General features: G+C 38.6%; 1 protein-coding gene across 8 annotated transcripts in view; it reads right to left on the reverse strand.

Annotated features, from left to right (window-relative positions):
* Positions 1–26651, reverse strand: part of nrxn2b (neurexin 2b) — a 736064-nt gene that overhangs the window by 115756 nt on the left and 593657 nt on the right. For all 8 annotated transcript variants that reach the window (XM_087788643.1, XM_087788642.1, XM_087788639.1 and 5 more), the window contains one exon: positions 23827–24008. In XM_087788643.1, coding sequence (XP_087644769.1) covers positions 23827–24008 — 182 coding nt within the window. The remainder of the gene's footprint in view (positions 1–23826; positions 24009–26651) is intronic.

Consider the following 26651-nt stretch of genomic DNA (forward strand, 5'->3'; position numbering starts at 1 on the left):
AAGGTCAATAAACTGACTTGTACTTTATGTATGGCTGGAAGTTATGTCTGTTGCTGAATACTCAAAATGTCTTCAGAGACGAATATGAGAGTATCTTCTATAAACATGGCATCAATATTTGTATTTGTGCCGAAAAAGTTTAACGAGTTTATTGTTAAAGTTGTTTTTATGCTAGGCTAGGTACTAGGCTAGGTGCTAGCCTAGTCCTGTTACTTCATGTTTTTAAGTGTGTAATTTTGGACGAAGGTGAAGAGGAAGAAACTAATCTCCAGTCGCTACATTAAAATGAACAAAATCTTTTGTCTTTAACTAAAAAATAAACAGATTACTCTGAAAATAATCCCAACCCTTAGTCGAGAGAGTAAGTAGAAAATGAGGTTGCATTTTGGGTGAACTATCACTAAAAGAGTGAAAATCCAGATTGAATTACATTTGCACACTACCTCTTGTGTATTGACCTATTCCAAGCAGCTGGCAGTGGCTTCCAAAAACAACATTTTCCATCTTCATATATTCACAATGTGTCGCTGAAACGGTTAATTCCTGTAGTTCCGGTGAAACTCCCCGTTCGACCGACCAGTGAGAGGTGGGAGGTCACAATCGCCCCTGTTGGTCTCCGCGGCACCAGCTGTGAAGTGATCACACGGCAATCTGACCCCGGAGGAGTTGCCATGATTTGTGTCTTGTGAAAAACAGCAGGTGGCGACCCCTAAATCACCTCCCGGGTGGCGTCGTCCTCTCACCTTGACAGGCCTCATGCTGAGCCCTCGGTCTCTAGGCTTCTGTGCGTTTTTTGCAGGATGGACGGTCGGACACTCATTTCTGCTGATTAGCATCAGCGCCAGCGATTACGGTCGCCCGATTGGCCAGAGTCGGCTGCTCTTGAGCAAGTGGATGCAGAGAAAGGCATTACCGCCTCTCCATAAATCTCCTCTTATGACGGCGCTGCTGTAAGCAATTGTGGTTAATCCATCAGGGAAATAGCCTTCTCTGCCTCCACTATTGCATTTTTTAATTATTGAGACTGCCAGCTTTGATAACGATGTCTTATCTGTCATGTAGGTATGGATCGTTTTGTGGGTGACTGAGCCAAGATTGTGCTGCAAACAAGTTGGCAGGTGGAATGAGTTAGGAGGAGGGGAAACCCAATTTGTCAACAGGGACGGCGCTGGTGTTCGCACATTCATCACATTGCAGTAGATTATACTAATCTAACATGATTTTTCCATGTTGTCACAGACATAATAACTGGAGATAAGACGGCATTTGCAACTGACACTGAGAGCTCCACAATGGAAATAGCTTGAGAGGAGAAGCTTATGGTGGTCTATATATTAATCAAAGCGACATGTGGGTTCATCTAATTGCGACGGGAAGATATCCCTCTAGCCCGGCGCCGACAGCTTGACAACGACACCTCAGGTCTTGAGGGGAGACACCATGTGTTCCAGGATGATGGTTAGACTTTCTTCGGCTCTTTAGCTTGAACTCATCGTCACAATAACAAAGGACTTGCTCCAGAGAATCTATTGTTTGTTTTTTTTTCAATAGCCCTACTCTACTCCACTCTACTTGTGTTGCATTTGAAGCTCAGTATGTTCAAACTTAACGTGGCTTGACTGATGGCCATGGATAAGTCAAAGAGTGATGACTAAGAGAGACTCCCAACACAAAAAACTAACCTGGCATTTAAAAACGAAAACAATGCACAAAGTACAAGCGCAATATTATGACGGCCCGTGAGTAGGTAGCAGGGCCGGTGAAAACAGGGTAGTGGAAAACCCGCTGTAATGATTTTTCCTTTATTTTTCCCCCAGATTCCCTTTTCTGCTCTTAAAGGTTGTAGAATGACGCAATTTTATCATCTTGTCAAATGTAAAGTCTGCACCAAAGTATTTGAAAAAATGCCTGAAAGGTTGGCTCAGACTGAAAGTAGATTAATGTCCATATGGTTACCTAGAGGGATTAATAAAGTCTATCTAATGTAATCTAATAAATATACTAATGATTAGGTTAAGATAAGGGAATGAGATGATTGACTTTCATAACAAGTGGTTCAAAGGCGAGTCAGCTGGACTGGGAAGAGTTCTAGGAAGATGTTTCACCTCTTATCCGAAAGGCTTCTTCAGTTCCAAATGAACTGGAACCAATCAGATGAGAGGCGTGACCTGGATGAATGAGAACCTTTGAACAGCTTTCACACCATTAAAAAACTTCTTTTTATTCGGCCAACAACAGATTTTGGCCCCTTTTTCCCATTAAGTTTGATAACCTTAGTCTATTTATTGTTCTTTTTTATCTTGTTGGCTAGAGCTAGCTAACCACACCTTACACCTGCGATGTTATATTCACTTGGAAACCAACAAATTACTCAGTTTTCTGTGTTGAATCATTTTTTTTAATAGTAAAACTGTGATAGACAACCTGTTATCAAATTGCCAATTGTGGTGAAACTAAACTGAGAACCGGAGTTTTGTGGTGTTATAATTTTTCTGAGCCTTTTTATTTATTTATTTTTTACTTTATTGGCCTATTGCAGAGTCATCGTATCAAAAACAAAACTGAGGGTCCCCCTCCGCTGACCCAAACTGTATGGGCAGATTCGTAAGAGCCCCTGTAGGTCTGTCAGTGATCGAAGAAACAAATGAATACATTTTATTATTTATTATTATGGGCTGATATCTTAAACCGTCACCAGAGAAAAGTGCTCAACCTGATGTGTTCAGTGTGGTGCCTCTTCTCAGTCTTCATTTGAAGTTAAATACAGGGTGTAGCTGTGGCAGGTGTATTGAACGGGTCGGAGTGGATGACAGAAAAGATTCAGGGTGAAATGTTGATTGATGAAATGTGTATTTTTTCCTGCTCCGTTTTTTTTATAGTTGCTTGAGAATCAAACTACTTGAGAAGCAAAATATTATTAGGAAAAATGATTGATTTGCTCCCCGGCAGGGTATTTTTTGCTGATCACTGGTAAGGATGGGTAACAAAGCAAAAGGCGGCTGAAGACCACAGACAACGACAAGACACAGACAAATTGTTGTCGCCTAGCACTGTTTAACATACACAACGATCTGTCGTTCCCCAAAAACTCGCACTTCATCCGACCCAGCTTATCTCATGACACCTTCACTGACCTGCGAAAAACCCTGAACCTCAACAATACAAAATAAAGTCATCTTGTGTTCGGTATATACAAAAGCTGTTTGTTGCTTCATGTTTGTCTCATTTTTGTAATTTAATATTTTGTATATTTTGTTGTGAAAAGGTTTAAATCAAACCCACAAAAAGTGTTTCCAGATACTGTATCTGAAATTCCGCACTTTGGGTCGAAAGGAAAGGTTAAACTGAGTAGCTTCACTGCCTTCTGGCCATGAATAAATCACAACAGTCAGCATCAATCAAGGCAACATCAGAACAGTGCATGGAAATCACTTCTTCCACCGATAGAAAATAGGACTTATTCAGGGTTATCTTTGTGGATCAAAGGACAGACTGCATTGTGCTTCGATTTTGGAAATTGCACCGGGCACCATCTGTTTTGTGGTTATTCAGTTCCAACTTTTGAACTAAAATTGAGATTTGACCTTTATTAACACACATACACAAAAGATTATATTCAAACAACTCTACAAAACATTAAATGAGCTGTCCTGTCTGCTGTTATTACAAAACTCTGCAGTGAGAATTCTGAGCCGCTCTAGTAGAAGAACTCACATTTCTCAGATCCTTAAAACTCTTCACTGGCTGCCAGTTTCTTTCAGGCCAGAGGAGAGAAATCCTTCCAGACTGTTGCTCCTAAGCTTTGGAACGACCTCTGTGTTTGATGATCTACTGACTCCTTCAAGAAACATTTGTATTTGTGCTTTTTCTTTCTGCTTTGTTTGTTGTCGTGACCTTCTAGCTTTTAATTTGTTTGTATTATAACTGTGTATTGTTCTGTTGTTGAGGCGCGTTGTGACCCTGGTCTGTGAAAATAAAAATGGACTTACTTATTTCAGTTTAAGATGTGCAGATCAAGACAGTCATGATGTAAGATGTTGTGTTTTTATTTATGAAGGTGAAGACTTGAGGGGAAAGTACAGATCAGATTGTGTCTCCGGTCCATCAGTTTCAGAAGTGAGACACCTGATCAGATGTTTTTCTTTGTTCCCGGGCCGCTGCTCTGTTGATGTGAGACAGAAGGTGAATGTTCTGCCGTGGGTCTCTTTGAATGAGCGGTTTCCTAACAGCCATAAAAAGCTCAAAAATCCTCAGCGTAGAGAAAACAAAGCAGGCTTTTGTTCTGTCTGCGTTCACAACAGCCGTGTGATGTCAGACCTGAAGACGGAACAAATTCTTCTGTGACTTGATTATGAGAGAAACAACAAACTGTGTCAGATGCAAAATATTCACCGAGCACGGAAAACAAAAACACTTCTGTTTGATTTCCACACCAGCGAGAGGAAGTAACCAGGGAGGGACAACTTTACGTGATGGAAGGATTGGTGTCAATTCTCCTTGATGATTTAGGAGCGGAAGGAAATGCATCATTCATTCATCGGTGCTGCAGAGGGAATCATAATGTCTGTTTGATCGTCTGTATTTACGGCTTCAGGAGGAACTAAACACGAGAATCAATCTATGTTTTTTAAGGCGATAATTTGCCTTGCAGACTTCCTCTCTTTCTACCGCGAATTGCCATTGATGAGTTGAGTTTTGTTTGTTCTTTAGTCAAGACAACAAAAGTCAAAAATTGTTTTGCTAACGTTCCCAAACAGCATGAAAACGACTAGGAAATGAGCAAGAATATTGACCTCTGAAAGGTATTAATGGGGGAGAGAAACTAGGAGGTTCAAGGGATAGAGGGCAGTCGACAATGGTAAAATTTCAAAGACGCAATACATCGAGATACGGTAGGAACAAGTATATATTTGTAATATTGTTGAGTACTTGACTCTGGTGTTACAGAATTTACAGACCACATGAAGCTTGAAGAAGTCATAACTGCTTTCATTTGTTTTCAAACCTAAATATGTCCAAACATCAGCTTAAAAAGCTTCTGGAGTCACTGTATCCTCTCGTCCTCAGTATGGTATCTGGGGAGTTAATTTTAACTTTAGCTGTGGTGGACATAATGACTGTTGACGGTGGCCTGAAGTTTTATTGCAAAACAGAAATGAACAGACAACCGATTCTTTGTTGATATAATGTGGTGGAATATTAATACTGTATTGTGAAAATAAATTGCTGTATCAATGTTGTAAGGGTGTTTAAATGGAGGAGGAAGACCCCAATGAAAATCAAAATGGGTCACATTGCAGTCAAATTTATACCATATAAATTTACAATTGGAAACAATATCTTTTAAGTATTGAAATACTTTCAGAAAAGTGATAGGACTGTTATATTTTGATTGATTCTTAAGAATTCCAAGCACAGTTTTAAAGTTAAATTACTGTCAAAATCAGATTTATTTTCAAATCCTTTCATTTATAACCAAGATCTGCTTTTGAAATCGTTTCTCAAAAGAAGCAGCTCTGTCAGTAAGTTTAACAAAAGCAGAACTGCTGCAGTTCCATTTGCACCTTGTCTGGTGTTCCATGATGCATAGAAAAACCCAACATCTGTGAGGCAGGTTCGTGTGGACCACACAGTCCCTTCAAGGAGCAGCTATCGTCGTCTGACTTCAGGGTTTCCTCTCTTCAGGGGAGGAAACGAGATGGTAAAACTGCAGCTCCGGTGCTCACTGAACTAAGACCTTCAAACGTTTCATATCAGCCAGGAAGGATTACAGGTGGAAGAATCCTGGAACCATGGAGGGCGAGAGATTGAATACGAGGAAGTGGATTTAAATGTTAAATATTATAAGAAACCTTTAATCTGGTCATGATGTGATAATTCTGGATCAGTGTCACATCTTTCAGGAACAGTATTTTTATGAATATATAATGACTGGATTATTGACTTTTATATCAATGTAGTTCAAATAAATCTTGTTTTTAAAATGTGTGTTCTACAAGGGAAGGTTAGATTAAAAAAAAAACTATTCAAATTTGTACTTATTTGTTATTATTTATCAGCTTTGACTCTTGTATACAACAAAACAAATAGCATCAAATGTTTTTTTTTTTTTCATGGATCTTTTCAATTCTATAAATGATTTAAAATTTGTATAAACTGAGAAATACACAATATTACAATTTTATTGTATGAATTATTCATCTCTCTCTCTCTCTACATCATTTTATTTTAGTTTATTTTTTTTACTGAAAAATATATATTCTTATTGACATTATTTTTTTTTGTACATCTTTTTTTCTGTTTTTAAATGTACTTTACAAAAGTAATTATATTACAATTATTTTTAAATGTTTTCCTTTGATCTTTTATGTTGTTGATATTTAAACTAAATGTAGATCATGAACATTGAATGTACATATATAATGTATTCCTACTTACTGATTTTTTTAAATGATTGTTATGATATTAGCATCTCCCATGTTATCTATCATTTAAGAGGATTTCATGTATGGAATATAGCGTTTTCCTTTTTTTAAAATCCTTAAATCTTAACCTTTAATTGGCAGATTTTTTTCAATCAAGTGTGTATTTCCTTTGTTTCAGTATCGAAGGATTGAATATTTAAGAAAACAAGTTATATTAAAGAACATGACAGTAGGTCCATCATTTAGGAAATAATGTTCTAAACCCCACGGAACGAACAAATTAAATGGATCCTGCAGTGAATTGTAACTTTATAATGGAAACCGTTGACCGCATGGTTTCAAATAAAAAGACTGATAAGATTCGTAGTCGGCAGAATAAAACCTGTCCAAGAATGTGAGGTAGAATGATTCGACTAGAACTTCTCTCCAAATAAAGAGTCCTGTCGAAGAATCATTTTATTCCTCAAACCTTAAAAAAAAAAAAGGCGATATTTTCTTATCGGCGCTGAACACCAGTTGCTCTTTAAAAGCTTCACTCTCGGTAAACGGCACATATTAGTTGTTAATGTTGCTCATTTGCAGGACAACAACTCCCTGAATAATGTAGCAGTTTTTTATTAGGCTGGACCGTCCACACACTCGCATGTTCCTGACAGGCTTTAAGAAAAGAATGAAGCCTAAAAGAAACTGACATTTTCCGTTTTCATGGCTCAGCAGTTTTATTGTTGTACACAGTACTTTTGTGTTTTACCCTTTTCTGTGTATTTTTTGACTATTTTCGGGGAAAAGAAAATTTACTGCATATGAGCCGACAAACAAAACTTTAATTGAATAAAGTTTGATAGACGATGTGTTTTTTTAACCATCATGCATTGTGTTTTTGCCAGTCGCCTCTTCTTCTATTTTTGTCTTCGTCTATCGAATTAACTGAGAATTAAAAAGACAGAACTGAACTTACTACTCAATTGAGCACTGTTATCCAGTTTATAAATATTTCCCCTTCTTATTAATAAAAACTAGCGGTCCTATTTTAGCTCGCAAGCAAATGGCCCTTTTAACTCCTGTTTTCCAATTGATTGTTATATTCAAATTTTCATTAAAAACTAGCTTGATAATTTTAGCTAGCATGCTTAGTATTCAATTGACAACTGTTGTCCCGTTTATAATTATTTTCCCCTTCTTATTAATAAAAACTAGCGCTCCTATTTTAGCTCGCAATCACATTGCTCTGTTAACTCCTGTTTTCCTGTTGATTATTATTTTCACATTTTCATTAAAAACTAGCGTTCTAATTTTAGCAAGCATGCTAAAAATTGACTACCATTGTCGTGTTCATTATAATTTTTTTCTAGTTTTCATTTAAATCTACCATTCTTATTTTCTCTTTGTTATTGAAATCTGATTTTAATTACATTTTCAGCTAGCATGCTAACTGATTTATTGACTCCTGTTGATTAATATTCTTACTCAAAACTACTGGTTTATTTCTAGCTAGCATTCTAACAGACACTACGAAAAAAAAGGTGACCCCTTAAATATCTGTGTATCAGTCTATTACTGGTTATTTAACATAAAAATGTATAAAAAAAAACCTAAAATCTATTAGTATGTTCTGGTTTAAACAATTCCCAACGACCCCCATTGGTATTGTTACCCATGATTGTTTTTTTTGTATACTTATGTGTACCAAGCAATAGTGTCATTCATGACCTGGGTCATCCGAGGATAATGATGACTTTTGTGTCCAGGTTTAGAGTCAGACTTTGTTTTTATTGACCCTGACATTCACCAGATATGAGCTTTGCAACTCAAATTAACTGTTAGTCAACTAAAGCAGCTGTTTTGTCACAAACTGGAAAGGGTAAACAAACGTTAACCTGCGTATATTTTTATGATATGCTGTAAAAACGGGACGTAACATGCTTCTTTACGAGCAATAAAAGCAGAGGCTGCATTTCAATGTGAAATAAAACCGAATCTAATGAAGTGCTGAATGAATAACATCATGACACACACACACACACACACAGGTCTCATTGCCTCATTGTTGAATCAAACAATACTTGCGGAGAATCATAAACAACCAAAGTGTGATGAAAACCGGGAGTTTGCTAACAAGCGCTGGAGGAAAATTGGTGTTTATTTAAAAGACGGAAATACCCACTCTTAGATTTATGTGTGTGTCAGCATTCTGCGTTAATCACAGAAGAGGAAAGTTTTAATGAGGCTACTCACGAGCGCGTCAGCACCTGTGCGCCCAGATAGAAAATGAACGTGTGAGTCAGAGAGAATGGGTAATGGAGGAAGCGGTGTAGCATCGTAGGTGTAGGATGAATCGGAATGCAAATGAAGGCATCCAGGCTAATAAGTTACGCCGAAGTGTTGTTGTGTTGCATGACTTCGGAATGAAATTAAATGGGTTATCCTGGCCTGACGCTGACTGTTTGCGAGCGCCGCGAGGCTCGGCTAAAGTGCAGTTTGGCATTTCAAAACGGGGCCTGCAGGGGGCCCCTCATCAGGAACAAAAAAAGATTCAAAACAAACAAGCTGAAATTATCATACTCTCAGGCTCTGACTGGGCTAATTTGTGTTTATTAGCTACAATGCTAACAGCCACTGGCTCTGGCTCAAGAACTTTCATTTGTAATTTTGGAAAACCTGCCAACTTGAAAGGTATATTTTGTGCTACTTTGTCTACTTTAGGGACCCCAATACAGAGGAAAAATAGGGATAAATGGATTAAAATAATCATTTGGTTGATCTTATTTGAGTTATTCTTGTTATTTGGCTGGGTTCAAAGTGCTTTTCAACTGGAAATAATCTTATTTTTAAACTGTCCTTCTACCCCCTGACTATTTTGCTTGTTTGATTTCTTGTATTAAAACTTCTGTGTGATAGTGATTTACATTTGAAATCCTGTATACGCACAATAAACACATGTGTGAATACAGTCGTTGTACACAACCCTGAAGACGGTGATAAAACTTACATGATGAGTGATGATGTACAAGTGGTGTATCTTCGATGCACATTTCAATAAATTTCACAAGCCAACCCAAGTAAAGTGAGAGAAAAGCTTGGGACAAGGTGATAAGAATCTCTCCATGAACCAATCAGCACCCGGGATGGTGGTCGATACTCATCATCCCGCATTAAAGTGTAAAAATGAACACTGTATAGACATATTTCCAGTATCTGAATATGTTAAAACAAGTCATAGTTCATCAATCAGGTATTATAGGACAATTCTTACTCCTAAACGTTTACTTTTACTTCAGTGTGAATACTGTAGCACAGCAGTTATTTCCATTGTGAGTCGCTGAATCCAACTGAACTGTGTCACTTTTTGTCATCTCTGTCGGGAAACATTCAGCCTCCAGAATATATGTCCTGGTGGGAAATGTGATATTACTCTCCTCACCTTGTCACTCTTATACACCTGGGTCTTTTTTTTTTCCCCTTCTGGGAATTTGTAGAAACAGCTGATGTTTGAGCCACAATAATTGGCCCCTCGGTGCTGAGAATCAGCATTCTGCTCCAATACAGAGAGCGCTGACGGATGCAGCCTGATTAGGCCAACAGAACCTCCCCATCAAAGCCTCTGGGTCACGGAAAATACCAACAATCTTCCCCAGAAATGTACCATTAATCATGTCTACTCCTACGTGAAGCAAAATCTGCGAAAAGTTCTCATTTTTCCCAGTCATATGTTATTATTTTGACATGTACATAAGTGAACTATTACAAACCTGTTTTCCTACTACACGCATGTATTGCTTCCTATTGATCAGACTAAGTAAATAGTCTTTTAAAAGACCAATTAAACTGAGGATAATATAATAATCAAAACATTTTCATGACACACTTCAGATTTTTTTTCTCCTTATGCTTAGTGTATTACTATATTAAAGCCTTTGATCAATATTCTCAGTGAGTATATTTCATGCAAGGAAGGTTTAAATTACTTAAAATGTCGCTCTAAAAAAATAGAAAAATATATTTATTAAACAACGTGAAATTCCCCAATTATGAGGATCATGGACTACAATCCCTGAAGACTACATTTCATATGGAATACAAAATAATATCCTTAATTAATCTAATATACAGCAATTCTTCCAATAAAAAATATTGTAGGGAAAACATACTTTTAGAGCTGTAGTCAGACAGATGTTATCGCAATCTCCTTAATACTTTATTGATGTGGGAAGTGCGTCGACTCTCTAGGCTTTTAGCAGATACGAGAACACTGACCTACAAGCAGTTTGGCTGAATCATCTAAATTACTCGTCTACTTCATAATTACCATCATTCACCGCTTAATAAAAGTCAATGTTAGCCGCCGTGAAGGGTTGATGGAGTAAGCATCTTCGTAGGTTCTTGGACGGCTCCCACCAGAGTAGTTAGCGTGGAACAAATAGCCATTTTTACACACTACATCACTCTCACCAGGCCACTAAATCCCATAGACCAATCACACTCTATAAAAGCCGCAAAAAGACAACACGGCTCCAAAAAGGTCTACTCCAGAGGTAAAATAATGATTCCAAAAGACACCAGAAGTGGATTTTAAGAGGCCGTATACGTCGGAAGTAAAGCTACAAAGTCCTGTAAAAGGTTACATTTTCATCCCCAAAAAGCTGGCAGTAGCAACTCCTGCTTGACTTTATTGTTACCGAACTTTAAAGGTTCATGCTTTTGTGGTCACAAGTTTTATATTGATGATCTCAACTGTGCTTTCCCTCGACTAGTACACAACTATAGTTTACTACTGTGCAGGTGCATCATATTAGTAAATAAAAACATTCACTAGTACTTCTAGCCATATTTACTTGAAAATAAGGGTGCCTGGGAAAAGTTAAGTCTGACTTCCCATTGGCTCTTGAGAATACTGGATTATGACAATAATTCTTCCTCAATATGTGCATTAGATCAACCACTACTACTAGTAAGATGTTGAGTCCCTCTTATACCAGTAGTATTACAAAACAAGTATATATATAAGCACAACTATCTTCACTACTAGTATTACTGGTAAACAAAACCTTATTACTGTTACTCTTACTAGTTTACCGGTGTGCAATATAATTACTGTAACTCCTAATTGGGATATTGTTTGATAGAATAAATTTTTTGTTACTAGTACAACTTGTAACATGTTTAACTTCACTAGTAATACAAGTAGACAAGAAGAGTTTACAATTAATATTAGTTATTTTAAACTCCACTAATATTACTGTTCAATATACAACTATTACTGTTACCCTTACTAGTTTGCTAGTGCGCGAATATACTTAACTACTGATAAGAAAGTGTCTAGCAGAAGTCAATTATGTGTTACTAGTAAACTTAAAAACAATATTAGTAAAGATTTAAAGTTCTACGAATAAAACAATCGTTTTTGTACTAGTTAAGTTAAAAGTGTCACTAGTACTATGTGTAGACCCATTGCAAGGAGCAATAGTAGTTATACTAGTAGGCCTTACAATAACTACTAGTGAAACTTTTTTATTTAAACATATTTTGTATACTAGTAACGGTACTCCAGCACTAATTTACCATATTTGTACCGGAAAATATTACTACTAGTGGAGCTAAAAGATGGTTGACATTATATTCAGGACCAACCCGATTTCCATATGCTGATCCTTAACTACTGAAGTATATTTGCTATTTTCGTACACACTGATGTGTACTACAGTATTTCAGTGGTTCGATCAGATGGACAATATCGACATACCTGCTCGATAATGCAATAACAATTTTCCTCGCCTGACCTTTGCTGCGCACTTGAAGACGTCTGATAAACGATGGAGGTGGAAAAACCAGGCGATCCCTGCGTCAGATTCACGGTTCGCGAAATGTCACCGTTTACCACATCCATGAAGCCGATTGGACGTCTCCCTCGTCTCATCACAATCAAAAAGCCATCAGCGCTCCCTCCAACAACTGGACCTACTCAATTTCCAATATGACATGGGTGGTCACGATGTCATAGCTAATTGCTCTATAATTCCCAACACATATTGAGTTTAAATCTCCCAAAGGGGAAAAGTAACCTCATGTCACCGGGATTCGCATTAGAAGCGCTCCATTGAATCATCGTGAATGGATCTTTGGATGTGGAAAAAAGGGGGGGATTCATCAAAAGGTCAAGCTGTTAAGCCTCTTCCTGCTTCCAAAGTTAAGCGACTCATAATGACACCTCTCAGGAAAGAATCCACCCCATCGCGCGCTCACGCCCCACCGCCCTCCACATACGGGAGCAATTAATTAGCGAAGGAAACGGGCGGATTCATTGATACGCTGTCAGTCTTTTTTTCCGCTGTGAAGAGAGACCCTGCCCATGAAGACCCGATCTCATTACTGACAGTGGCTCCAGCTCCCCTCTGTCAGGCAGCGGCATTCATCAAAGCAGTGACCCCTCTTTTTCTTCCCACCTCCATTGTTCATCCCTTCATCCCTCCCTGTGTGTTTGGCTTTTTTTCTACTCCCCCCTTCCACTGACAAGATGAAGGAGGTAAGCTCCAGGAAGTGACATCCACTTAAGAAAACGAGAGGTGCTGGGAGGGGTGAGTGTTATAAATAAGGGAAGTAACAGCAAATCACAGTGGAGAGGTGCGCCGGGCCGCCCTTGCAAATTGGGCAGCGAGCACGCTTCAAAAGTGTGAGCCGAACTAATCATCTCGTAAGTGAAGCCGTCCCGGCATCAAGGCTCGGCGTAGAGGAACGTGAAGCATGCGTCACCGCCAGTGAACGCGGAGTGTGTGGTAACGTGTGGGTGTGCGTGGATGATGAAAGTCTTTCCCACGCCATGACATCTTTATCTGCATCCACATCTGCCTGTATCTGACACCAGCATCTCTCCCGCTGTGAGCTCTCCACACGTCTCCTCACCCACTCGTCTTATCCACGTCACATCTCGAGTAGGAGAGAGATCGCTTTAACCCTCGATATTTCGCGTCGGCCATGGAAAAATCATCTGCAATCTATGAATCTAGAAAAACACAAGGGATATAGTTGCAAAGTCTTTGGTCCGGTTTGACCTGTTTTTGTATCTTCTTGGGATCTCTATAGAATGCAGTGAAGTCCAGCAACATTAAACTTCATAGTAAGTAAGTAAGTAATATTTATTTATATAGCGCTTTTCGAGACCAGGGTCACAAAGCGCTTAAACAATCAAAACAATACCCAAAAAAAAAAAAAAGTACATACTTTAAAGATCAAGATAATACTGAGAACAACACAGGAGTTCGAGAAATTCAAGGAAAAGCCTGAACAAATAGAAACGTCTTAAGATGTTTCTTAAAGGAGTCATAGGTACTTCATATGTAACAGAATAACAGCACTTACATGTCAATGCTACTGTATTTACTGTTAAAATAGACTAGTTTTATTGGGTTCACTGGCGACTGCATTAGGAACAGATTCTATAACTGGGTTCCTTCAACATTTCAAAATGTTTCTTTAGTGGCATTGATTCAACAAACGTTTCCGAGAGACTTTGGTCCAGTTTGCGAATGATTGTTACAGAATTTCTGGTCTCACATCCACGGTTTCCACCACTTTCCAATAGTTCTGTTTTAAATTGAGATCTGGTGTCTTTGTAGGCCATTCATTTAGTGGAATCATTCTCATGTTCAAGAAACCTTTCTAAGATTAACTGAGCGTTGTGACACGGTGCATAATCCTAGAAGGAGTAGCCACTGAGATATTTATGCTCAATTGGTACTAAGGGATCCCAAGTGTGCCGAGGGAATATCGTTCCACCCGCGGACTGAACCGTTGCAGGTTCTTAAGAAACCTAAGATACGTCACAGCTGAGATTGAGGCTCTACCAAAGATGTCTTTATTCTTCTGTAACACATGTGTCGGCGGCTCAATGTATGCCTAGTCATTTTATCGCTGCCAGCCAGACGGTAATGGGTGAAAATCAAAGTAAGAAATCAATGAAATTTGGAGGATTATCAAGATACGTGGGTCTTGAAAGAAGAATGAAAAGACAATATTAAACAAGTTTGGTATGTTTGCGATTTGCTCGGCCTGCAAACTCAACAGTAAAAAAGTGTTTGGTCCCTGTTCTATAAGACATACACTTTGTATTTGTTAATAGTAATAACACATTTTATATAAAGGCAGTTTTCAAAGCACTCAAGTGCACTATGCAAGACTAAAAATCAACAGTAAGACATAAGTTTACAAGTTACAAGAGATAAAATAAGTTTAATATTTAATATACATACACTGTGTATATATATATATATATATATATATATATATATATATATATATATATATATAAAACAAGAATCACAGTGAATAAGCCAGTTAAAAAGGGTGGATTTTGAGGATAGTTTTTTAAACATTTTTTGGCAATTCCAGATTCTGCCAAGTTTTCTCATTTCGACATTGCAACCTTCCTTTATCCTCTCCAAATACTTTGAAAGACAGAACATGCTTTTTTATTTATTTTTCATTCCCTTTGTGAACTTAAGTGCAGTAGAATTGCCTCAGTTTGAGCTCATCTGTTGTGAAGAAGATCAGATGTAACTTTGTATTCTCTGATAGAAGTGAGGACAGGGAACACCGACAAAGTTTATTTTTTTACTTTTTTAAAGGACTCATCCTGCCCTTCACCTCTGTTTTAGTCTAACTGTAAGTTTTTTTTCAAACACTCATACACTTGAGTATTACAAATTTTGTTTCTGATCAGATCAAAAACATTCTTCCTTTCTTTCAAAAAAGTCGCTTTTACATTTCCTTGGCATATTTCTAAATAAAATGACTACATAAAATAGGCCATAATGCAATTCCTTTTGAAATAAAAATCTGGCTACGTTTCTGCTGATGTTTCTCGGTAAAGCTTAGTATATGCCCTCGAAGAAAAAACCCCCAAAAGGAGCCGACATAGTGGTATATAACTGCATCGACGAGAATTTTACATTTGACTGATTGATGTAGACAGAATATATAAGCGAGCTGACTCATTCCATTCGTAAATCTGGAGTGGAAGCTACATGTTTAGAACATTGGCGTGACCTGTTAGGTTTGGACCAGTTTGAAGACATGTTGCCACCTTTTGCCCACAGAGTAGGCTGTTGCAGTGAAGGATAGCTCCCGGGTGAGTAATCAGACACTGCCCTTATTTAAAGCCAAGTGCGGACAAACGCGATGGAACCACTTTCCTCGCACGGTCCTGGCCCATAACTGTGGAAAAGACACTTCCCACACAGCAGTTAATGTGACAACCTGCCAGCTGTAAACATAATGGCTGTCAAGCGTGACCAGCGGCAGCGTTATAAATACAAGCACGACATCTCAAAGGATTACTGACGGTAAAAAAAAAAAAGAAGGAGAGCACGAGTTGGTGTTTTGTAAAGGGGCACATAAAATGATGCAACTTTTTTCTAGCATAACAAACAGAATTATTTATGGTTATTAATACAGATAAGTTACGGAAATAAATAAAACATTCCTGGCGGCTCATGAAGCTATCGTTTCATGTTCTACCTCGGATGTTATATTGAAGTCAAGAGACACAAACAAACACTTTATTTGTCCTCAAAAATATTCATATGCTATTGTCAAGGTGTCTTTAAAATGCATAATTGTCACTCTCCACGAAACTATTTAAAAAGTAGGAGACATTAAAGCAAATATTTAATAAAAACTTTGACTTTAAATAAAATATCAAGCGATTAAAAAAGATCACTAAAGTAAAATATTGTCATAAAAGATTTTCAGATTCTTCTAAAAAATAGTGTTTTTAACCATAAAATTATCTCATCTAAGGAATAGCCTCTCTATATATAGTTGTTGTCATGAAATAAGATGTTTTTTTATTGTCAGAGTAACTACAGAAAATTACTTTAAAAGCCATTAGACCACTTGGAGGCTTGGATTTAAACACATTATGGTTTTGTGTTTAAAAACGGCGACAAATCACCAAATATTTTTGATTTATTAGTCATACAATCCGTCTGTAATTAATATAATTATCAAGTCAACACCTCCAAGTGAAATATTTACGTTATAAAGACTTTTTAGACATCAAAATAGCCCCTAATATATGGCAGAGTGCAGTTAAATATATATTTTAGAAGTAGTACTATCAAGTACTATCTTTCAACTTTTTTGTTTAACTAAAAATCTCTGGAACTCATTCCTTTTTTTCCTGGAGTTGGGGGAGGATTCTTTGGTTTCTTTCAGTCCATCGCGAAGGTACATTTTGTCACTTTCCTCGAGAAGGCAAGCGACATATTTCTGCGAGCAGGTGAGAGTTGAAGGTCAACCAATCACTATCTACCTCAGGCAGGTGGCCAGAGATAAGACCCCGCCCTCCCCCCTAAAACTTCCCAAAGAAAACCAATCAATAAAAATCGATTTTTACTTAAATATTCAAAATATTCGTATAAAAATGGACGTCTGTGGTGAAGCTCATGGTCTGACAAGGACATATCTCTTCTAAAATCAATCATCTTCCTCCCATACATGTCTTCATCCTCACCACTGCAGGCCCTGATGCAGTAAATGTCAGCAAGAAAAAAAAAGGCCTGTGATTCTTCCTGAAATGTCAATTTTGTCTCAACACTGTTGAACTCCTACCAAAGACGAGTAGCACCGGAGGGCAAACCTCTCCAAATGACAGCATAGAAATGTGAGCTAACACGTTTCAGTGCAAAGTAACAAATACGTGACAAGGAGCTATCGTGATATTAACGCATGAATACATGTGTAAATGAATCCAGAGGTTGTTTTTTTTATGGTTCAGATGACAAAGATTCAAGGGATAGCGCTTGATAGCTTTAGATACAGCAATATCATCAACAGTTACAGATCAACTAATGTGTTGATTTAAGTTTGTCTTAAATAGATGTTGGACTCTATTGTATCATCGGTGTATGTCTGTACAAAACTCTCTTTTCATCTAAATATTGACATTAGAAAATTATCTTAAACACTGAGAACACTTTTCCTGGAGATTAAATCTTGTTTACCATAACCACGCCTACTCTGCTATGATTGGTCAAGCATCAAGGTTTGTCTTGCACGTATTCAATCCTAGAAGTCTCCACCTCCAAGGAACTCATTGTATATACAAAGCGGGACATGATTACAGCTGGCAGGAGGAGGAGAGAAGCCATTATTACTTCATAATGGACTCCGCTCTCGTAGCCTCTTGTTCGCCCAGATTTCAGAGCAACTTTATAAAGTAATAAGATGAAAACATGGTCATGATGAGGGACTTACTGCATCTTGGAAAGAAAGACTTCAATCTTTGAAACATGTGAGTGAGTCAGTAGAGTTGAAGTTTCACATTAGTTGGCCTTTACGTTAATGCCAATCTAAATGATTTACCATAGCATGTCCAAAGACAACATTTGTAAATATTGGAATCAATATTTGTTTTATCTGATATTTGGGTGGACTTTCTTTGTAGATCAGGTTTTCCCAGGGAAGGTAAAGAAAAGGTCAGACCCACGATCAAAAGGATAGATCCTTTTTCTTCAGTTTCAGTTACAGTTTAATTAATCTTTTATGACATCAAATTATCATTAATTTAACCAACTTTACAATACTGAATGTATTTTTATTACAGTGCTAATGGCTCCTCCTCAAAAATCTCAGGTGCCAAGTTCAGCGTGCCCAAGACCCCCTGCTGTTCACCTGCAGGGCAGCTGGAGGGGGGGGGGCGCCATCCTTAATCTCCTGCATTGAACCTATTCCCTCCTGGACAAGGGAAGCGGCTCAGTGAAGATGCTGTTTCAGGATTTAGCCCCTTACACTGCAATTTTACCAGAGTCCAAGTGGGCAGAGAAGTGACTTTGTGTACTGGAGAGGGAAAAAACACCCAAAAGGCTAACGAGGTGGTCTTAGACTTTGGGAAGTCCAGACCCACTCCCAGTGTCGATAATGGATGACAAGGAGGAGACTGTAGACAAGTACATGGAAGAGTATTTATCTATCCTGTGATCATGATAAATGCTCATCTCTATGATACCTATATATGAAACAATATTAAACAAGCAAACTCAAAACTCCTCAAAGAATTAAGGTTGAAGGAGCAAACCACAGAGTCACAGGTCCTAATCTATCACATTTTCCTGCCTCACAAACAGCAGTTGGTGAGTTGTCACATGGGTGACGTTCGACGTGGGCCCGACGCCGGCAAAAGTATTGTGAAAGGACAAAGATGATTCATAGGTTTAGAGTTGTGTGCCTGTGGACTGGAAGACATTTTGCGGTGGCTGGGATGATTTAGCTCCGGTGAAAGTGCGACACAATGCGTCCAAACGGCTTAATTAGTTCCACCGACTCTCGGAGAGTTGGGCAGGATTTCGGGTCTCTGGTTGATTAAATACATGGACCCCCCCTCCGTACATCAGTAGAACTAATGACTTCTGCCCAGTGAAAAGACCCTTCTTGTTTATATGCTCTCACTTGGGATGGTACACAATACTTTTTGGACTTAAATATTGCAGCGAAACAGCAACAGTCCTTCAGTGATTCATTCAGTTGGCATTTTCCCGACAATAAATTTCAAAGTGTTTCTTTCTCTCTCTGGAACTCTGAAAATGTCAGCTGGAAAGTTTGCAGCTCTGTTAGACACACCCACAGTTTTTAATTAGCACCGAGCTCTGGTGGGAAAAGGGTAGGTTCGCTTTCTCTCCATCTCCCTCGCTCTTGAAAGCGAACTGTGACTTCAGTCAGCTGATTCAGCAGCTCTCAGATTGCGATGACAAGGCGTCAGAACGATGAGGCGAGAGATGTCGCAGGTGAATGGGCAGGCGTGGAAACTGAGAGAGTGGCATGAAAGTGAAAGAGTGGGAGTCCATGAGGTGACAGCCAGGTTTTGGCAGCGATAAAAACAGCCGTCACATATTGGTGGCACATTATAAGCTGTGCTCAGTATTTGTGGACGTCCACAGTTTTCAGATTTGGCATTTACAGTAAGAATAGGCCGCTATGCTAACCGTTCCAAAAATAGAGTTTCTGCAGGACAACACAGCAGTTTTAAAAGAGGAAAACTGAACTTTCTGTCTCTCTTGACTCTTAGATAATTAAATGAGAATAATTGATCCCATCAACAATAATAAGGTCAATTTCTTTGGGTCATTTATTGTATTTATTTTGGTATTTTAGCTGATATATATATTTTTTTCACAATATATTGTTGGAAAATGTAATGTAAGTATCAAGTTAATATGGCATTAAACATAACATAATCCTAATAACTTTTACGACATTTTCCTCAACTACCGTCGTGAATTTCTATACGGAGATGAATAAAGTATCTATCTATCTATCTATCTATCTATCTATCTATCTATCTATCTATCTATCTATCTATCTATCTATCTATCTATCTATCTATCTATCTATCTATCTATCTATCTATCTATCTATACGTCACGTTAGATTATTATTTTATTCAATATTTATGTCTATGTTCACTATAAATAAGGAGCTAGCATTGTTGTTAGCATGCAAAGAAGAATTGAAGAATTCACCAAAAACTTTGACTTGCTTGACACTAAAATTGGTTTCTCAAACCTGCATTAAAAGTTTGAAGTGAATAAAAACAAGGGAAGATATTGTCAAGTTCTATTACTTTGATAAAGAAAATCAATTTCAAACTGTTTTGCATTGTTCTGAACTATAGGGAGGAGAGAAAAAAAACAACACTCTTCATACAGATTGACAAAGAATAGGCCTCTGAGGTTCTGGCAGTGAACACCACGGCTATCTTAAATCAAACCCCTCTGTCAGCTTCATTTGTTTTCAGTCCAAACCAAACAAATAGCCATATTGATGACTTCTTTAAAAGGGGAAAACAGGCTCTGATATTGAACTTGTTTTAGGATTTACCTGAACGTCAATTTCTTTTCCCGTCTCAAAGGTGCCTCGGCTTATCTCGGGGCCGGTTCATAGTCCCTATCTAACTTCTGTGTCATTAACTCCCTCATTCCCTAATGTCGGGCTTGGATCATTCTGTGTTTCACTCCCTTACTCGAGTGCACGCACACACACACACACGCACACACACGTACCCACACACACACACACACCCACACACAAGTGGCTTCACCACACCAGGCTGGCTCCTCAGCTCCCATTGCAATTACATTTAATTTGCTGCCGTTCCTCCTGAGTCACCCCCCTAAATGACTCTTTTCAGCCCATGTTGGGTGTTTGGGTCCTGTTAATTATGTCTGTCGCTCTTGGAGGAGACCGGTACTGGCAAATTGGACCCGAGAACTGGAGGGTGTGGGGGGGGGGTATGGGGGAGCAGGGTCCCAGATCATCCTACCTGATGGGAGGCCTTCTGGACCCAATCAAGCGCTAAAATAGCTAAACGTTAGAACCCATATCCAGGTCTTTCAGTTTTACCACTCGCTGAGCGACAGCTGCCACTGAAGACCGTGAAGATGTTTTGCTCCTTATGTTTGTGGAGCAATAGATGCTAACAATCATTATTTCTTGTCATAGATTGCCATAGAAAGGCAAGAACTAAAAAAAACAGAAGTTCTAAAACTGTGAAACAAATTAAAGGATCATTTTATCTTAAAGCTACGTATCACATGTTTAATAAAAGGTCATCTAATGTGTTGATTTAAGCTTTTCTTCAATAGATGTGTGACTCTATTGTATCATCAGTGTGTGTTTCTACAAAACTCTCTTTTCGTTGAAATATTGACTTTAGAAAATGACCATAAGCCCTGCCCACTCAAAACACTTTTTTCTGGAGATTAATCTTGATGACCACACCCACTCTGCTGTGATTGGTCAATCATCAAGGTTTGTCACCGCGTGTCTCCATCTCCGGTGGACTCGTTGTATAAACAAGCGGGGCGTGATTACAGCAGGCTGGGGAAGAGGAGTGATCCCATTATTATGTGATCTCTCTCGCAACCTCTCGTTCGCCCAGATTTCAGGCGAGCTCTATAAAGTAATAAGTTCAAATCATGGCCATGGGATTTCACATTAGTTGACCAAGATAGTTTTCCTTTAACCTCGTGGATAATTTCAACTTTTTTAACTATCAATATATTCAACACAAGGAGCCCTCACTCTGCTGGGAAACTAAACAATCCTCCAATATTTCTGTGGATTTAAACTATAAAGTTTACACAATGAATTCAAACTTCTCTCTCAAACCAATTAATGACTTTTTTATACGTATAACTCATCAACTTGATTTAAAAAAATCAACTCAAATGTATGACATTCACCCCATTTCTTCCATATTAGTTGCTTGAGTAAGAGCAGGCTTTTGTAAGCCTAAAGGATGAACTTGCAGATGTAGACAATCTCAGGCAGCTGGTGGATCTATTTTTTTTAAACCGGATATAAATTCCTTGAGGTAAACTTGGATGTGTCGTAAATAAAATATACTAAGAAGTACATGAGACACTTAACTATACAATACTTTGGGTCAGACAGTACATCCGGGCCACATCCACTAAACATTTGAGGTACAGTTTTGGGTTTTTAGAAGGAATGATGTTTCAAAAGCCTCCTGGTGTTCAACTATGACGACTGTTGCCTTCAAAGTCTGATAATATCTATTTATCCACAAAGGTCAACCTACGCGACCTGCCCCTGTTATTTCAGGTACACTGAAAGGGGGTGAACAAGACAATTAGCAACAGTCGATTGCAGACTGAACCGCCTACCGGGCCTTAATTGTGGTGGAAAGTTGCCGTTGTAGGTGCTCTCTGCAGACCTCCAGGTGAAGCATGATAATTACAGCGATAAAGTTAATTGCAGCTTCAAAAGTAGGGACAGGAAGGAATGTTGTGGTGGAAGTAGAATACAAAAAGGTTTCCCTTGGTTTCTTAGATCATTGTCTAAGAGAAGGAACAACACAGCTGACCTTGCAAGAAGATAAAAGTAGCGATGATTGATGAACCTTCATGAAGCCTTATTTTCAGGGCGCACTAGACGAATCTCTCTCCTCTGTAATCTATAAACTGAAGTACTTGGCGTCGCCCAAAGATTTGTATGAGATACAAATCCAAATGTAATATTTTAAACAGAAAACGGCGACCATGTTTTTCAAAACTATGCAAGAAACTTTGAAATACTTGTGACTTTAAAACGGCTATAACTCGCTTTTTAATTGGGCTACAGACCTCTAGTTAAGACTCCTGGGAATAAGACGAAGACAATGCCAGGGGTAGTTAGCGCAGTTTTCTGCCTTTTTGGCCCTTGTTAATAAATAAGGACAGAAACGAAAAATCAATCTAAGTCCACACAGAGTTCGTGGCAGTCATGTTGAGCCCAAGAACATCTTTTGAACAGACTTAATAGCCCGTTATAGATATACAGTACAAAAGTTTGGACACACCTTCTGGGTTTATTAAACTGATCTTCATTTCTTAAAGTAATGATGGCCACTTATTTCTCTTTACTTAGCTGATTGGTTAGTTCCAAAATATGCATTTTAAGGTTGTCCAATAGGGATGTATCAACCTGACTTCTGCACAGCACAACTAATGGTCCCAACACCATTGAGATGGAAAAAACAAATGCCACTAAGTAACCGTGAAAAAAGAACCACTTCAAGTAAAAGCCATATTAGGTGACTATATTTTGAAGGTCATCAGAAGAATGATAGCAGTCATCAGAGAAAAAGGGTTGCTACCTTGAAGAAACTAGAATAAAATATTTTTTTTGTTATTCCACAATTTGTTTTGTTAATAATAATAATAATAATCATGAGACAAAGAGAAAGTATTGAATGAGAAGGTGAGCCCAAAGAGTTGTCCTGTACTAGCTTTCAACAGCTGTTATATTCAAACTTCACATCATTTGTTAAACTGATGGGGCGACCTACTGACCTCTGAAAAAATGGGACACTAAATGAAGCTTGAAGCTTTACCAGCCCATCACTGCCACAATGTTGATGGCAATGGACAATTGAATCAACTTGTCATCGGTTTTGCTTCAATCTGGATTAATTGTATACAACAAAAGATGTAATACTGTTCAACACACGTCAGATGTGGGTAAGTAGTAATGTCCATTTTTTAAGGCCGTTACATTCCCATGTATAATTATTTGCCTCTTATTTCTATTGGAATTCATCTGCAGAACAAAAGGTGACTTCAAAAGGTCACACAAGGACACCATTGTCGGATCTCTGTCAATGAACCTCAACCAATTTAATTTGGAGAGAGAATCAGACTGTGTAAAATGATGTCGGCAGAAAGATTCAATTAGAGATTATGACCAAGTTTGGCTTTAAAACGGTTAGACTGAGGTGAAGGTTTTGTCAAACTAGCACCTGCATGTGTTTCTGCCCCCTGTGGACAGAAAATGCAGGTGCATGCTCAGACAAATGCAGATCACCCAATTTATTTCATTGGGAAGAAAAAGAAGAGGAAAATGTTCTTACTATGTGCAGCTCCAGGTAATCTCCAAGTCCCTTAGCGCTTTCTACTCTGACCAGAATAGCTTCCTTCAGCTGTGTGCTGAAGCCCACTGCCAGCCGGTCTGCCCGCGTGCTCGGCCGGTCATTGGGTGGCCAGGTATATGTGATGAGGGCTCCGCCTCTCCCGAAGATGTACGTTGTCCCAGCTGTGAGGAAGACAGAAAAGAATTGTTAAAACGAATCCATTATTCCGTGGATAATTATCTGCAGACATTGAGCTAAAGTTACGCTTCACAGTTATATATGTGAAGACAATGTGATGTTTTTATGAAGCTTCATTAAGCCTTATTTTCACAGTCAAGACGATGTCACACTCTACTGTTGATGCAGTTTTTACAGAACTCTGCAGCGTGAATTCTGACCTGCTCTAGTAGAAGAACTCACATTTCTCCGATCCTTAAAGCTTTACTGTCTGCAAGTTTCTTTCAGGATCATTTTAAAATTCTGGTTCTTACTTTCAGATCTATTCATGGTCAGACCTTCCATCAGTGATCTGATCCAGACTTACACCCCAGCTCGGGCTCTGAGGTCTGTGGATCAGAATCTACTGATGGTTCCTGAACACGGTTCAGGACCAGAGGAGAGAAATCCTTCCAGACTGTTGCTCCTAAGCTTTGGAACCATCTCTGTGTTTGATGATCTACTGACTCCTTCAAGAAACATCTTAAGACACTTTTATTCACCCCTATGTTTGTCTTATGTGTACCTTTTAAGTATATATTATATTGGGTATTGTTTAAGCGCTTTGTGACCCTGATCTGGAAAATTGCTATACAAATACTTACTACTACTCATTAATCTATTGCTTTGAACACTTTTGAAAACTGACATAATTTTTTTTTCTTCACCTACTGTTCTAATAAAAAAGGTATAAAATGCTTCATGAAGCTTCATCAATCCATCACTAACTGAGACCATGATACCACAAATTATGTTGTATAGCAAAGAGTTTTAGTTTTAGTTTCATTACAGGTGAGACAATGTTTTTTACTGTTTTCAAACTTAATATTAAGAGTTAAATCTTTTTACAGCCAAAAAACAACATAAACTAAAATACATTTTTCAATTACTTAATAACTTACATACTGGCAAGTTAAAGTTAAAACAGATTCTGTTGGTTAATGAAATAAATCCAATAATTACTTCAGCGTTAAATACACACATCCCATTTTAGCACAACCTCCTGTAGCTTTTCTGCAGATCACTGGTGTTGAGTATTAGTAGAAGGTTTTCTACACACTGATTTAGAAATATTTTAAAGAAGGTAAATAATAATTACAGTTTTCAGAATTATGTGCTGTCTATATTCCTTTTGTAGAAGAATCCATTCATTTCTTCACTCATTTTCTACCACTGATTCGCTTAGTGGGGTCGTAGACACACAGAGACACACAACCCTTCACAAACACACTACGTAATGAGTTTAAAGTTCTCAATTAACCTCCGTTTGTTATTGGAGTGTCGGAGAAAACCGGTGTGCCGGAGTAGACCCAGGAAAACATGGGGAGAACGTTAACACGACCACACAGAAACCTGAAACATTTGCTCGCCATAAACACGGGACAATGCACAGGTTTTTTTTTCTCAATGTGTGAAAGGAGCTTAGAGAGGCAGTCCTGAAGTGCTGGTGCCACTTTGGTGCCGATTATTTCGTCTCAGCCCTTGTGAAAATGAATCTGCATCTTTTGAGTTCAGATGAAAACCCTCTTTTTTGACAGCGTTTAAGAAGGATCATTTGATTTCCAAAATCAAAAATATTCTCAGAAACGACATCCTTTTGCCCCTCCGTCTATACTCACTCCGTGGTCCAGCAGGTATTGAACCGATTTAACCGCCAAAAGCACCCAAGATCCCTTAAAACAACCGGTAACGGATGGAGCATGTCTCCAGTTCTGCCCTACAAATCCCCTCCCCAGGTGGTCTCACAGTCAAAGAGCAGCGAGAGCCGCAGGGTCAACGATCACCTGGCTGGCTTCAAGCTGGTAACCATCCGAAAAACTCCCCTCTAGCTGCTTCTTTCCTTCCCCACCCCCCCTGTGGGGATAAGCCCTCAGCTCTTGTTGTTTTCTGGCGGCTGTATTATTTTAGTGCTGACTAATTATCGCAGCGTGGCGAGCCGGCTATAAAGAGGTTGTGTGCCAAAGGAGTGGTGGAGGACGGGGGGGAGGTGGTGGAGGACGATGAAAGAAAACAAGATGGAAGGTAGAGAAGAGCTGCTGCATAGAAGAAAGTTCAGCTATTTTTTGGAGGGGGTTGATTTTTCTGTTCATTATAGAGTTTTCGGCTTAGCAGACGAAAGACAGGAGGGGAAGACGAGTTTCTAAAATGGCTGACGAATGCCGAGGGAGGAAAAAAAAAAAGGGAGAGGGGAGGGACGACGGCGAGTGATCGATACGAGTAAACTCCTGCTGGGTAAGACGCGATAAGAGATATTGATTTAAGGTTCATGTGAGTCAATTTGAAAGCGAACACAAGCAGGTTAATGCGAGGATAAAAATAAACAAATCTGGAATGTGTGATGATGAATATCTGCTTCTTTTCGTCCTACAATAATGAGACATTAATGATAACCAGGACAAACCTTGGAGGCAAAATTAGCAAAATATTTATTCATATCTGAACCTGATCTGGGATTTACAAGCTTTCATTTCCACATCCAATTAAGATGATGAGATCCTGAAGGTAATTCCAGATGCACTTGCAGCTCTTCCCCAGGCCTCCAGGGGGCAACATCCTACAACTCTATTATGAATCATTACTGATGAGTCGATGAAGCTTCATGAAGCAGT

The sequence above is a fragment of the Callionymus lyra genome, chromosome 4 (genome assembly GCF_982586985.1).
Source record: "Callionymus lyra chromosome 4, fCalLyr1.hap1.1, whole genome shotgun sequence".
NCBI classification, from domain to species: domain Eukaryota; kingdom Metazoa; phylum Chordata; class Actinopteri; order Syngnathiformes; family Callionymidae; genus Callionymus; species Callionymus lyra.